At 42.8% G+C, this 12,424-nt stretch overlaps 1 protein-coding gene across 1 annotated transcript in view; it reads left to right on the plus strand.

The window, feature by feature from the left end:
* Positions 1 to 11,896, plus strand: part of Cdrt1 (CMT1A duplicated region transcript 1) — a 30,892-nt gene extending 18,996 nt beyond the window's left edge. The window contains 8 exon segments of the mRNA XM_036196463.1: positions 359 to 501; positions 6,311 to 6,469; positions 7,632 to 7,906; positions 11,048 to 11,163; positions 11,165 to 11,197; positions 11,199 to 11,225; positions 11,227 to 11,377; positions 11,380 to 11,896. Of these exon segments, the coding sequence (XP_036052356.1) occupies positions 359 to 501; positions 6,311 to 6,469; positions 7,632 to 7,906; positions 11,048 to 11,163; positions 11,165 to 11,197; positions 11,199 to 11,225; positions 11,227 to 11,377; positions 11,380 to 11,849 (1,374 nt within the window). The 3' untranslated portion in view covers positions 11,850 to 11,896.
* The last annotated feature ends 528 nt before the right edge of the window (positions 11,897 to 12,424 follow it).

Raw genomic sequence — 12,424 nt, forward strand, 5'->3', positions numbered from 1 at the left:
GATGATGCATCTACCTGGTCCATCCTGTCATCGTGGCTGAGCCTCGGCTGCAGGCACAAGAATGCCCACCTATATCCTCTGAGTTGTGGTGAAGAGCTGAGGATAATGGCAGAGAAGAGGGACTTCAGGCCCTCTCTGTGCTGCAGGGAGATGGCGCCTGTCCCAGCCACTGACCCACCAGAACAAGAACTTACCTTACTCACATTTCTCCTGAGTGGGGAGGAGCCTTCTGCCAAGAGGGAGGCAGAGGCTTCTTGGGTCTCAGAGGAGAAGTTAGGTCAGCTGAGGGATGTGCTAAGTGAGGGGCAGTCATGGAGGCGTGGAGAGGGTCTGAAAGTAGAGGCATCTTTTCTTGCAGACTCTCACTGGGCACGAGGGAGCTGTGAAATGCCTGTTCTTTAACCAATGGCATCTCGTCTCTGGAGGTGCTGACGGCCTGGTCATGGCCTGGAGCATGGTGGGGAAGTATGAGCGGTGCCTGATGGCCTTTAAGCATCCTAGGTAGGTGCTGGGGAGTGCAGTGCTGACTGTGGCCTTCGCTCCTTTCCTGGTCCTGTGGAGATTACGGTCTTCAGTGGATGGGTCCCTCTGTGTCCTGCTGCTCTCCTGGCCCTTCTTTCCCTCCTTTCACTCTGCCTTCTTCCCACCTGTCACCCATTTCTACCACCATTCTCCCTTCCGGACGATCTTTCCTACCCTAGCTTGTTTCTCCTGAGAAATAATAGCACTAGATACTCAGTTGAGAAGTTGTTGGGGGAAAATGGGGTATAGTGAGGGTAGGGCTCCCTATGTAGCCCAGGCCCGCTTTGAACTTGTGAGCTTGCTTTGGCCTATTGACTGCTGAGGTTACAGAGAACACGTGACACCCGATAGATCATTCCAAATAATGCCAACTCTAAACTTAGAATTCCCGAACTTGGCCTTTTGGCCAGGAAATGCACTCACAAAACCTTAAAATGATCCACGTGTCAAAGTTTTAAAAATAACAAAAGAATTTTAAAAGTTCATACTTCAAAGTCTATGGACTGAGTTCTTCTCCAGGATTGCAAATGGTTTTGTTTTCTATTCCAGTTCTAATTCAGTGCTGACGGCTGCTGGGCGCCTATTAAGAAGTTTTCTGAGGTCACAGCTGGGTTCACTTAGAAAGGCTATTGTGGCCAGTTAATGATTCCGCTGTGCCTACGGTTTTATAGACTACACAGATAATGCTTTTCACCCTCAATGCATTAAAGTGCCAGGAAACACAATACTATATTACTTGATTAAAAGAGCAAGTGGATTCCCTAGAGGATAGCTGTTTAATAAGTCAGGCTCTAGATTTCCTGATAATCTTCATACACTGGCCTTGTGAGAGGTGTACAAGATCTGTGTATACACGGGTATGCTCTTTGTGGTACACAATGAGTACATTATTAGCAGGTGAGTGCGAGGAAATACCTATGCTCAGTGAATTGACCTAATCCCCAGGGAACTGTGAGCAAGCCTTTGAGTGTGGCACCTAGACAATCAAATTGCTACTTCAAGGAGAAAGTCAGCTTTATGATGTCTCCTGAAAATGATTAACTATATGTTTTTTACAACCTTCTAAACAGCATCCAGTAAGACTTAGTGGCTGAAAAATAATGGTTTCAGCAAACCTGACAGTTTGGTTGTTATCTTGTTAACCCATGGGCCTTCTTCAGACAACTTCAGAAACTGCCACTCATGCTGGATGTCACCACCAACATACCATTCATATTTGTTATCTAAAAATTTTAAATTAGATTTACTCACTTTATTTTATGTGTGAGTGTTTTGCCTGCATTTAAGTAATGTGCACCATTGGTGCTTGGGGAGGTCAGAAGAGGGTGTTGGATCCCCTAGAGCTGGAGTTATAAGTAACCACATGTAAACCATCATGTGTGTGCTGGGAACCAAGCCCAATTCCCTGCTAGGGCAACAAATCCTTTTTCTCACTGAGCCATCTCTTCAGCCTCATATTGGTTCTTGATACCTGGCATGGACACAGAAAAACCATAGCTACCTGGAGGATGTGACTAACACTTTTGTTTGGAGGCCCCTCCAACCCTCTGTAATGGTATTGGCTAGATACAAGTGCTCAAAAATATTTGATTGGCAGCAAGCATTCATTTAGAGATTGCTTTTCTGCAGAGTTCTAGTGAATGGGTTGATACTTATCCTTTGAATGTGGCAGAGTTACTATGTTAGGGTCTGCAGATCACCGCACAAAAGACTACCACTCACAAATACAGAAGCAAGAGTGTTTATTTTTCAGAGAAGAATTCCTGCATGCTGGGGTCAGCCACACAACACAATGGTGATGACCCCCAGAGAAGCTCACAGGCTCCTTTTATAGACAACCAGGAGGGGATTAGGTCATCCTAAACATGACTGGCCAAGCGAGCAGCAGCGACACTAATGTGTTGGCCGGGGCTGTAAGTGCTGAATCATGCCTGGTATGCAATATCTCCCTCACCTGCCTAATCAGAAACAGAAACTGAGACATAAACAGAAACTGAAACTCAGGGGCTAGGCCAGGAGACGCCCACCATGGTGCTACCATGGCCTCCCCACTATCTGGGTGAGGAGCTGCAGAAAGGCATCTCCTTTTTGAGTTCAGTTATGTTTTCAGCTAAAATTATGATTTTTGATTACAGTGTGGGAGAAGAATATGGGAGAAGAAATCTGAGCATGGAGAGTTGGTTTGGCAGATGGTGATCTTATTCTCTGTTTTTGTTTTTGTTTTTTAAATAATCTTCAATGTCTTTTCTACAACCCATACCATAATTAACTTTTTGCAATTTATAATTGAGACATAGTTTTCATGATGTAAACTTCACTACATTAATAGGTAGCAGTTTATAGTATATTCACAATGTTGTATAGCTGTTACCATTATGTACCCATAGAACTTTCCATCTGTCAGCAGGAATGTCCCCTGGTTCCTCCCTGGCATTAGTTTCTTGAACCTTCTCTCTTCTTTGATTTCCTTTTCATTACTAGGAGTTGAACAGGGTATCACAGCCCAGGCAAGCACCCTGGGCCACACCCAAAGCCTTTCTTCTCTTATTTTCTCAGTCAGATAGTCATTGCTGACTATCTATCAAGGTTTGTTGATCTTTTCAAAGTATTAGCTTTTGGTTTCATGATTTGCTCTATTTCTTTAATTCTCAACCTAATTAACTTATGCTATCAGGTTTTATGATTTCTTGTCTTCTGCTTGATTTTGATTTGTTTTTCTTTCTTCTAGTTTTAAGGTAAAAGGGTCGGTTACTGATTGGAGAAATGTGCACATTCATAGTATAAAATTTCCCCCAGCACTATTTTAGCTGTTTTTCTTTTAAGACAGGGTCTTGTTATGTAGCTCAGGCTGCCCCCAAACTCAAAGTCTACTGCTTCCGCCTCCTGAGTGTTGGAATCACAGGTATGTTTTGACATGCTGTATTTTCATTTTCATTCACCTGCAAAATATTTACTAATTTCCTTTCTGATCTCTCCTTTGACCTGTCTTAGTATACTCTTCCACCTGCACAGAACATCAAGGGTAGCTGGGGGCGGGAGCTCAAAGCTCTCTCAGACCTTTCCTAAGCATGAGCTGGACAGCGTGGATGTTGGATTCTGGGGGATATGCTGGAGATTTTTGAGGACCCTGGACCTCTCATTCCCTGGCATTTCCTGACTTTTTTGTTAGTGTATCACTTGCCCCAGTGACTTTCTAGATCCTCAGGTAGCAAGAGCCCAGTTATCCACATGAGACTTTCCAGCAAATGCCCCTCAGGTAGCTGATCCAGCATTGAAAGAATTCTTGGTCACAAAGACAAAGCTTTTGAGAGGGTCTTCCAAGAACCCTTAGACAGTCCAAACAACTCATCATTAACACAACCTGTCTGCTTCTTTCTTGTGCTAAGAATGTGGCTATTTTTTTCCCCTCACTACAACTGAAGTGAAGAATAGACCAGAGTCAGTTAACATGGCACAAAACACGCCATTCTTACTGACTCTAAGACCATTTTTCATGTCGAAATGCTCCTTAGTCTGCTGCAAACTTTCTACAATTTTCCCATGACCCTGAAAAAGTGGATTCTGACAGTTTTTTTCAGTTTGTGTTGGTGTTCCAGAAGGTGGAATTTTGTAGTTTCCATCTCCACCATCTTCATTGACGTTACTTTCTGAGTAAAGGTCAGAAGGAGCAAAGCAGAAGACATCTACTGGGCAGATAAAACCCAAAAGGAGTCTGAGCTAGTCTAAGACCAGTAACCACCACTGTGTCAGGTACTGGGCAAACTTTAAAAAAAAATCAGCTAATTAAAATGTCGCAGAAATTCTATGGGGCAGAAATGATGATTCCTTTCAATGGGGGGATGTGAAGGAAGACTGGGAGGTCGATGTGCTTCCTCAGTGATGTGCAGCAAGTATGTGGTGGTGTCAGGCTTCATGGTAGATGTTTGACTCTGAAATCTATGTAGTAATCATAGGCTATACTGGCACAAGTTGAACTACCAAATGTCACAGGAACCTGGGGGAAGTGTAGGTCCAGCTCAGCAAAGTCAGGAAAGACAGTGAGGCAAGCCCTTTTGCATAGGCCATCTCTGTCCCAGTGCCGGATAACTGCAGGGGCAGACTAAGAGGTGCCTAAGCTATCGAAGCACTGGGACTTCATTGGATGTCTATCTATTTGAATAAAAGCCTAGTTTGATATCTTCCACCTCCACCTAAGGCGGAATCCAAGCCACACTGGCCTCACGGCTGTTTTTAGATATCCTGAGCATGTATCTGCTTTCTGAGGTCTCTGCTGTTTCTCTTTTGATAGCTGTTAGGTCGCTCGCTGAAGAATCTTCACCTGGCCCTGAGATCAACCAAAGTTCAAGTCCAATAGGGTAGACTTGGTTCTTTTAACATTTCTGTAGCAATGACCATACTCTGAAGATGTAAGTCACCTTTAGAATAACTATATATTTAAGACCTGCTACAGGCTAGGGACTGTGCTACGTGTTGCACATTTGGAGATGAGTATGACATGAGTTATTCCCAAGAAAATCTGTCAGTGTATGTAAAGTGTGTATTTATTTATATGTAGTGGGGAGGAAATGGCGAGAACTCTGTTTTGTTTTGTTTTGTTTTGTTTTGTTTTGTTTTCTTGTTGTTGTTGAACAAAGTGACAGATGAATTAGGCTTTGGCTGGTGATTTCTCATTGCTCAAATGAACCACCCAAAGCTGGATGGGTTGTAAAGGAAGGAGTCTGATTTAACTCACAGTTTTGGATGCTGGAAGACCAGGCAGTCCTGTGTCCAGCCTGTGGTGAGGGCCATGTTGGTGGCATCTCAACACAGTGGAGACCCAGGAGGGACTTAGTATGTGAAGTGGCCTTGCTTTCTAACAAGGCCTTCCTCAGTTACTAACTGCAAATGTGTACACACTGCCAGCTATGACATCTTGCTGAGAGTGGGGCCTCCCATGATTCAACGAGGTCCTGCCTCGTCAAAGTTTTTCTTAACTTGGCTACCCCAGAGACCAATACTCCAGCACAGGAACCACCCACACATAAGCCATAGCAGATCTGGGTGGGGAGATCATAACCAACAGGCTTGCTATGCACGCAAGATCTAGCAAGTTGATGTGACTGCATTCAACTAATCAATAAAAAAGGCATTGTATTTGTCAGAACTGAATAAACCAACTTGAACCCTGTAGCTGGGGAAAGACTGTTTTGGAGGCCTCTCCCTGGGTTTTCCCTGGTTCCCTCCTTGCCTAGAGGTCACTACAAAAAGACACAAATTTCATCCCAATGAACGTACAATTTTTTTTTTTAAGGATGTTCTTTGTTGGAAGGAATGAAAGTCACTCATTAAAGATGGAAAAAGAGAATCTATACATTTAAGATGTCTGTTCATCCAAAACTAACCCTTAGCCTTATACTGTTCTTTCTTACATAACAACACTGTTCTAAATGGGATCAAAAACCAACCCTCAGTATAAATAAGTTGCTAAGACTCAACTTTCATGACAAACATAAATGGCGATCTCATGTATCACCCCTCTCTCCCCAACTTCCCCGTACGAGCCTGAAGCAGAGTCCTTTCGCCTTTGCTGACCTGTGGCCTGGGACTAAGTTGCAAACAGCTGCAGGGTGGGGATGGGATAGCTGATGGTTAAGGATTTAAATCTAGAATTATAAAACATGGAAACAGTATTTCAAAGATAGACATGGCTCCTATCTCCCAACTGCACACAAACACTACAGACCACGAGCAGATCCCAGAGTCTTCCAGAAGGTGGGTACTGCCTGTTTGTTGCTCTGTTCCCTTTCAGGGAGGTGCTGCAGGTGTCTCTTCTGTACCTCCGTGTCATCAGTGCCTGTGGAGATGGCAAGATCCGCATTTACAACTTCCTCAATGGGAACTGTCTGAAGGTGATAAAAGTCGATGCCAGAGGTGACCCCGTGCTATCCTTCTTTTATCAGGGCAACAGGTGGGTGGTAGGTAGGTGTGGAGGGTGGAACCATGAACAATTCTGTGTGTTTTTCTTTTTCCTCCTCTGGGACTCTGGATTCACTGGCCGAGCAGAATAGGCCATGCTTCCCTCCAGCTTGGCTGAAGGAAGTATCTCTGGTGGGAGTAACTGGCCTTTGCCCCAGACTTAGTGATCGGGGCACAGGTAGAGCTGTGCTTACTCTTCAGGGTGTCATGATGCCCAGCTTGGGTGATCTCCTCTGGGTTTGAGTAAAGAGAAACCTGGTGGAGATTTCTTAACAGAATCTGACTCCTCCAACTCCATTTCAGCATTTCCAGACCAAATAAGATGCTTTTCTAGAGTTTACACTACAAGTTAAAGTCTTAAAATTACAGTATTTAAGGAGGAAACACACACACACACACACACACACACACACACACACACACACACACACACACATGAACACTTCAGTTTCTTTGTATAGTTTCAAGAAATCTAGACCCACAAAGAGGAAAGCAGCTTACTTTGTGCAAATGAAAAAAAAAAAGTGAAAGAAATGAGTGGGAGATGGGAAGTGTGCTGGGGGTGGAAGACGTGAGTTCCAAACCTCTGTCCCCTGGGGAGTGAGAGTGGGGATTAGAGGCAATAGAAGTCACCAGGCTTTATAAAATGTCCCCATTATGTCCAGGGGTCCTAGAGGGTGCTGTGAAGCCAGTGGGGCTTTGTGTGGGAGCTCAGCAGAGGAGAGGAGACTTCCCTATTGACAGTTTTTATTCCAAGGATAAAAATGGAAACACTGAGTCTAGACACTAAGCTTAAAAAGAAGAGTGAATTTCCAGACATCTCCCTGCAGAGTGCCTAAGCTTTTGTCTTGGGCATCCTAGGTACTTAGCACTCCAGAATTAGAAATTTACTGAAAAGGTATTCCATCCTGAGCAGTGAAGCCATCAGAACACGTGTCCCTTTCATGGTTAATTCTCAAAGAAAAGAGTTACAAAACTACCACCCTTGCCTGATGCACCACTGCTTTCTGCAGGCAACACCCTAAACCAGCCCATTCCTATGGTCATTGCCTGGCCTCGCCTCCCCAAGCCTAGGGATCGGGTAGGACACAACTGCAATGTATGTTTTGGTGGCCTCCATGCTCCTTTTGTGGACACTCTCATTTTGGTTCCAGGATGGTGGTCCAGACGGACAGCAATATCCTCATGTTCCAGTTTGAAAACGTAAAGTGGCAGTACACCATGGACAAAACCAAAACAAAGAGGAGTAAGGATAAGGAGGAGGAAAGGGAAGAAACCAGCATTGGGGATGGGCATTCCAAGTCCAGCACTCAGGTTCAAAGTCTGAGAGATTCTGTGTCCAGTAAACAGACTATGGCCCAGGAATTCTCATTAAATAAACCTCAGAAGTCTCAAGTTCATCTGAAGCCAAACAAGAAGCTCTCTTCAGGTAAAACATCAAAATCATTGTGATTTCAATGATAATCAGTGGGGATGAGCTGTGTGTGTGTGTGTGTGTGTGTGTGTGTGTGTGTGTGTGTGTGTGTTGATAGAGACAGGGAGGGGGAACCATTATAGATATTATGGACATTTTATTAAGCTATTACTTATTATGTCCCCAGGAGAGACACAAAGTTACTATACACAGGAAATTGTTCTATACAGAATGTGTTATCATTAGACTTCTGAGAGAGAATCTGTGCACTTGAAGATGTTAGTTATAAGGCAAGTGTGTGTGTGTGTGTGTGTGTGTGTGTGTGTGTGTGTGTGTAGATATGTAGGTGGGGGTATGTACATGGTCCCATGCTATTTATGACATCTAAAGAGCAAATCATATGTGGGTTAGACTAGCTAGACTCCTTCATGCTACCTGTCCTCTGTGGCATGAAGCTGGACCCAGGATCTACAGAGAACAACAACAGGTCACCTTCAAGAACATCACACTGCAAATGACCAGTTAATTCTGGAGAAACTGGGAGTTTCAGATGTTTAAAGCTTGATATTCTGTAGGAAGGATCTGTGGAAGGGGAGCCATGATGGAACCCAGATCTTAGAGCCAGGCTGCTTAGTGCCAGCTACAAGGATCATACAGTGGTATCTTGAGTAAAAACCAGTTATTGCTGTATCCCCACTACTCAGGTCTAATCAAATTACCTACTGACTGTGGTTTCTTCTTCAGTCTTAACCTAATCACGTTAATAGAGATTTATGAACAAGAAAAACCAAAGACATCCCAGAAGGAAGGCAGGAAGAGAGCTAGTGATGTTGGGGAAGATGGGCTAGAGAATCTGAAATCAAAATCTGCAGGTGAAGAGAAGATGAATAGTGATATTTTACTTTGAAGAAGAACTAAGGTCTCTCCCACCCCCAATCTCTCTCCTTGCTTTACAGCCTAAACTTCTGCTTCTTTGGGAATGGTGTTTTATGCTTTCTTCAAAGAAGGACTGGCTTCCCACTGGTTCCTAGTAAGAGGGATTGGTTTCTTGTCTCTTTACTAACTCAAGCCTTTCTAAGTGCCTCCCCTGTTTCCTGTCTCTGCCTCCCAAATGGCTCCCTCTTGCATTGTGTCATTTGGATTAATGGGCACATCAGAAGAAGGAAAGGGGGTCAGGCTGGTTGGAGGGGATTTCTTGAGAGAGGAGAGAGATTGGAGTGTGTGTGGAGAGGTGTGTGTGTGTGTGTGTGTGTGTGTGTGTGTGTGTGTGTGGTGAGTGTGTATGGGTGATGTATGTGAGACAAGCAGATGAGGGAGAAAGTGACAGGAATGAGATTTTTCAGAAGTACTTTTAGATACTGCAGCTGGGATGCCTCTGATGGTTTTGAAAGGTACTGGAAAACTTTTCAAATGTTTTTTTCTAATATATTTTGACTAGTAGTAATGTTCCTTTGGAAAAAAAATCCCCAGTTTCAAAGTGAATCACTTTTTTTTTTTTTTTTAAGATTTAATGATCTACCCTAAACATGGGCATCTTACATTTGTGCATACATACAGTTGTATCTACAGAGTAGAGTCCAAGGAATAAAACTGCTGAGCTAAAGGGCAAATACACTTAAAAACTAGAGAGTTATTGTCATGGTCAAACTTAAAAAAAAACTGCAGAATCAATTTATACTCCCATTAACCACATGCAAGCCAGCTCTGGGGATTGCCTATCTCCTCATTCCTGTTTACATGATAAATAAAAAATGGTATTTACATTTCCTTAAGGTTCATTATTAACAAATAAAATGTCCATTAGAGTAGACAATGGTAAATAGTAAACCACTATTGATATTATATAACAGCCAAGATTCATACCATGAAGATCTGTATGTGTATCAACTTGCAGATCTAAGATATATTACCATACCAAAACAAACAAACAAAAAAACCCCAGAAAACCATACCACAACAAAATCCCCAGAATAATGAAAAACAAAAACAAAAACATTCCATGTTTTCTGGATTTGGAAGGAGAAGGGAAGATTCTGACAACCGAATTACCTCAGTGTTTAATTAGCAAAGCAAAGATCAGGAACACTTGGAGTTTCACACTACCCTCATCTGTCCCCTTTGGGATACCACCCAATGGCCAAAGGAAATTATATACATAATACCTGGATGCTGTTCCTTTCATGGCAGAACTCTGGGTTTGGATTGTTGATAGGCTTCAGACAGGCAACTGATTTCTCTTTTTCTTGACTCAGTTATTTTTTGAGAACAAGGACCTTGTTTTTCTGAAGGGACTAAAAAAGGCAAAATGAGAATGATATAAGAGATTTAGGGGCTGGAGACATGGCTCAACAGTTAAGAGAACTGGTTGCTCTTCCAGAGGTCCTGAGTTCAATCTCCAGCAACCACATAATGGCTCACAATCATCTCTAGTGCAATCTGATGCCCTCTTTTAGCATAAAGTCATAAGGCACTCATTTACATAAAATAAATAAATATATCTTTAAAAACAACAAAAAAAAACCCCAAATGTTTAAGAAAAAAAAAAAGAGAGAGTTCTAAATTGATCCAAGAAGACAGCTTTGTTAACTGGATGGTCTTAGATACCTTAACTATAAAGTGGTTTTTAGAAAGGATTCTGTTGTTATGGTGAACATTTCAGATTCATAACTATTGGTCGACTCCTCTTTAGAAATCTAGTTTTAGCTGTGCTATGATACATTGCATTAAGTAGGAGTGACATTCTTAGAATCTAACCCTGATTCTGGGAAACCTAACTGAAGCTGGTTAATTAAATGAGAATTGATCTTTGCAGTAAGGTTATTGATGACTATGTAGTTATGCTATAAATCTGCAAGACCTGTTTTATGGGAGTCATGAATGAGATGCGAGAGTCATTCTCACAAGAATTTTTGAACATGTGTGGAACATTAGAATTACATAGGCTGCCTTCAAAATATGGCACCCTACACAAATATTAGTACAGTCATTAGAAACAAGCCATTTCTGCTGTCATCATTTCAGCTGGGATGTTTATTGGCATGCCTTTTGGGCAACAAAACCTCAGTGTTCCTAGCAGTTAGAACAGCTTCAGCTTTTCTGTATAGATGGTCCCTATTTTCCATGGAATGCTGACGCGCCTTTGTTTTCTTTTTGAAGAAGCAGATGATGGGCCAAGTCCTGGAGATCAAATCAGTCTTCCAAAGAAAAAGTTCTGGAAAGTCCCTATGACACCTGACCGATTCCTTCTGACTATCAATGCTCTGCAAGAAGCCCCACAATTCTGAAGAGTTTGCTTATCCCCACAGGCCCCGAAACTCCAGTCATTGATGCCTGGGGGCCCTTCTATTCCGTATCCAAGGAAGGTCCTAAGTTTCAAAGGAAAATCAACGCAACATGCAGTTGATCAGCTGCGATCCAGCAACCTTTCCACCGATGTGAAACAAACCAATATTCCCCTGGAAATTCAGAAACTGCAGCCCAACTTGAAAAGTCCTTGCATAGTCCCAGAGTCCAGTCTACCATACCCCAGCCCATACTTATCCATTCCAGAATTTCTGATAGCCCAAGGGATGAAGAGCACTTGACCAGTTCAATTGACGGGGCAAAGCGTCGTGTGGGCCCCCTGACCAGCATGCAGGTCATTAAACCAAACCGAATGCTCGCTCCTCGGGGTGGCATAGCCACCCTGTCTCTCAAGAAAGAACGGCCACGTTTCTACACAACCCTGGATCCTCTTAGACTGAACACTGGGTTCATGCTGTTGACTGTGAAGGAGGAGAAAGAATATGGAGAAGCCAAGATGAAGGAATATCAAGCCAGTGAATCCACTAAAGTAGTCGACCCAGGTAAAGCCAGCAAAGCTGCGTGGATTCGTAAGATCAAAGGCCTGCCTATCGAGAATTTTATGAAGCAAGGGAAAACAGCGGCCCCTGAACTTGGACAAAATGTGTTTATCTGAACCAGGCTTGGGAAATTACAGCACCATTACAACAAACAGAAAACCAAGTGAGTGTTGGTGTCTGGACCTTTCTTTTCTTTTGTCTTTTTTTTTTTGAGATTTCTTTGGCAATTCACAGGAACCTTTATAGGAATCAAAGAGCACATAGAATACACTAAGACAAGAGGGGATAGGGAGAGAGTGCCATCTATCTTCCATTTAGTGAGTTGAAAGCAAGTTCACTGATGGGTGTCTGTGTGAGGAGGTTGCCATCGGCAGGTAGATGCCATTCATCACTACCAACTTAGGATCATCATAGCTTCCAGAAACTTTTAAGTGAGTATCAGGATTATATAAAGAAATTTCCTGGTATTTTTGCATAGAATGAAGCTCAGTTCTGGTAAAGAGAGTGGGGGAGCTCAAAAGGTTGAGCTGTATTTAGAACACTGTATTTGATTTTACTGCTCCGAACAAACTCCATCTGATGAAAATGAAGCATATTCATATTTGATACTAAAAGAGCCACTAATACCAAGAATATTGAGGCTCCTATTTAAATGTTTAGGGGTGGTGTCAGGGACACAATAGGTAATTTT

This window comes from Onychomys torridus, chromosome 8 (assembly GCF_903995425.1).
Source record: "Onychomys torridus chromosome 8, mOncTor1.1, whole genome shotgun sequence".
Taxonomy (NCBI): domain Eukaryota; kingdom Metazoa; phylum Chordata; class Mammalia; order Rodentia; family Cricetidae; genus Onychomys; species Onychomys torridus.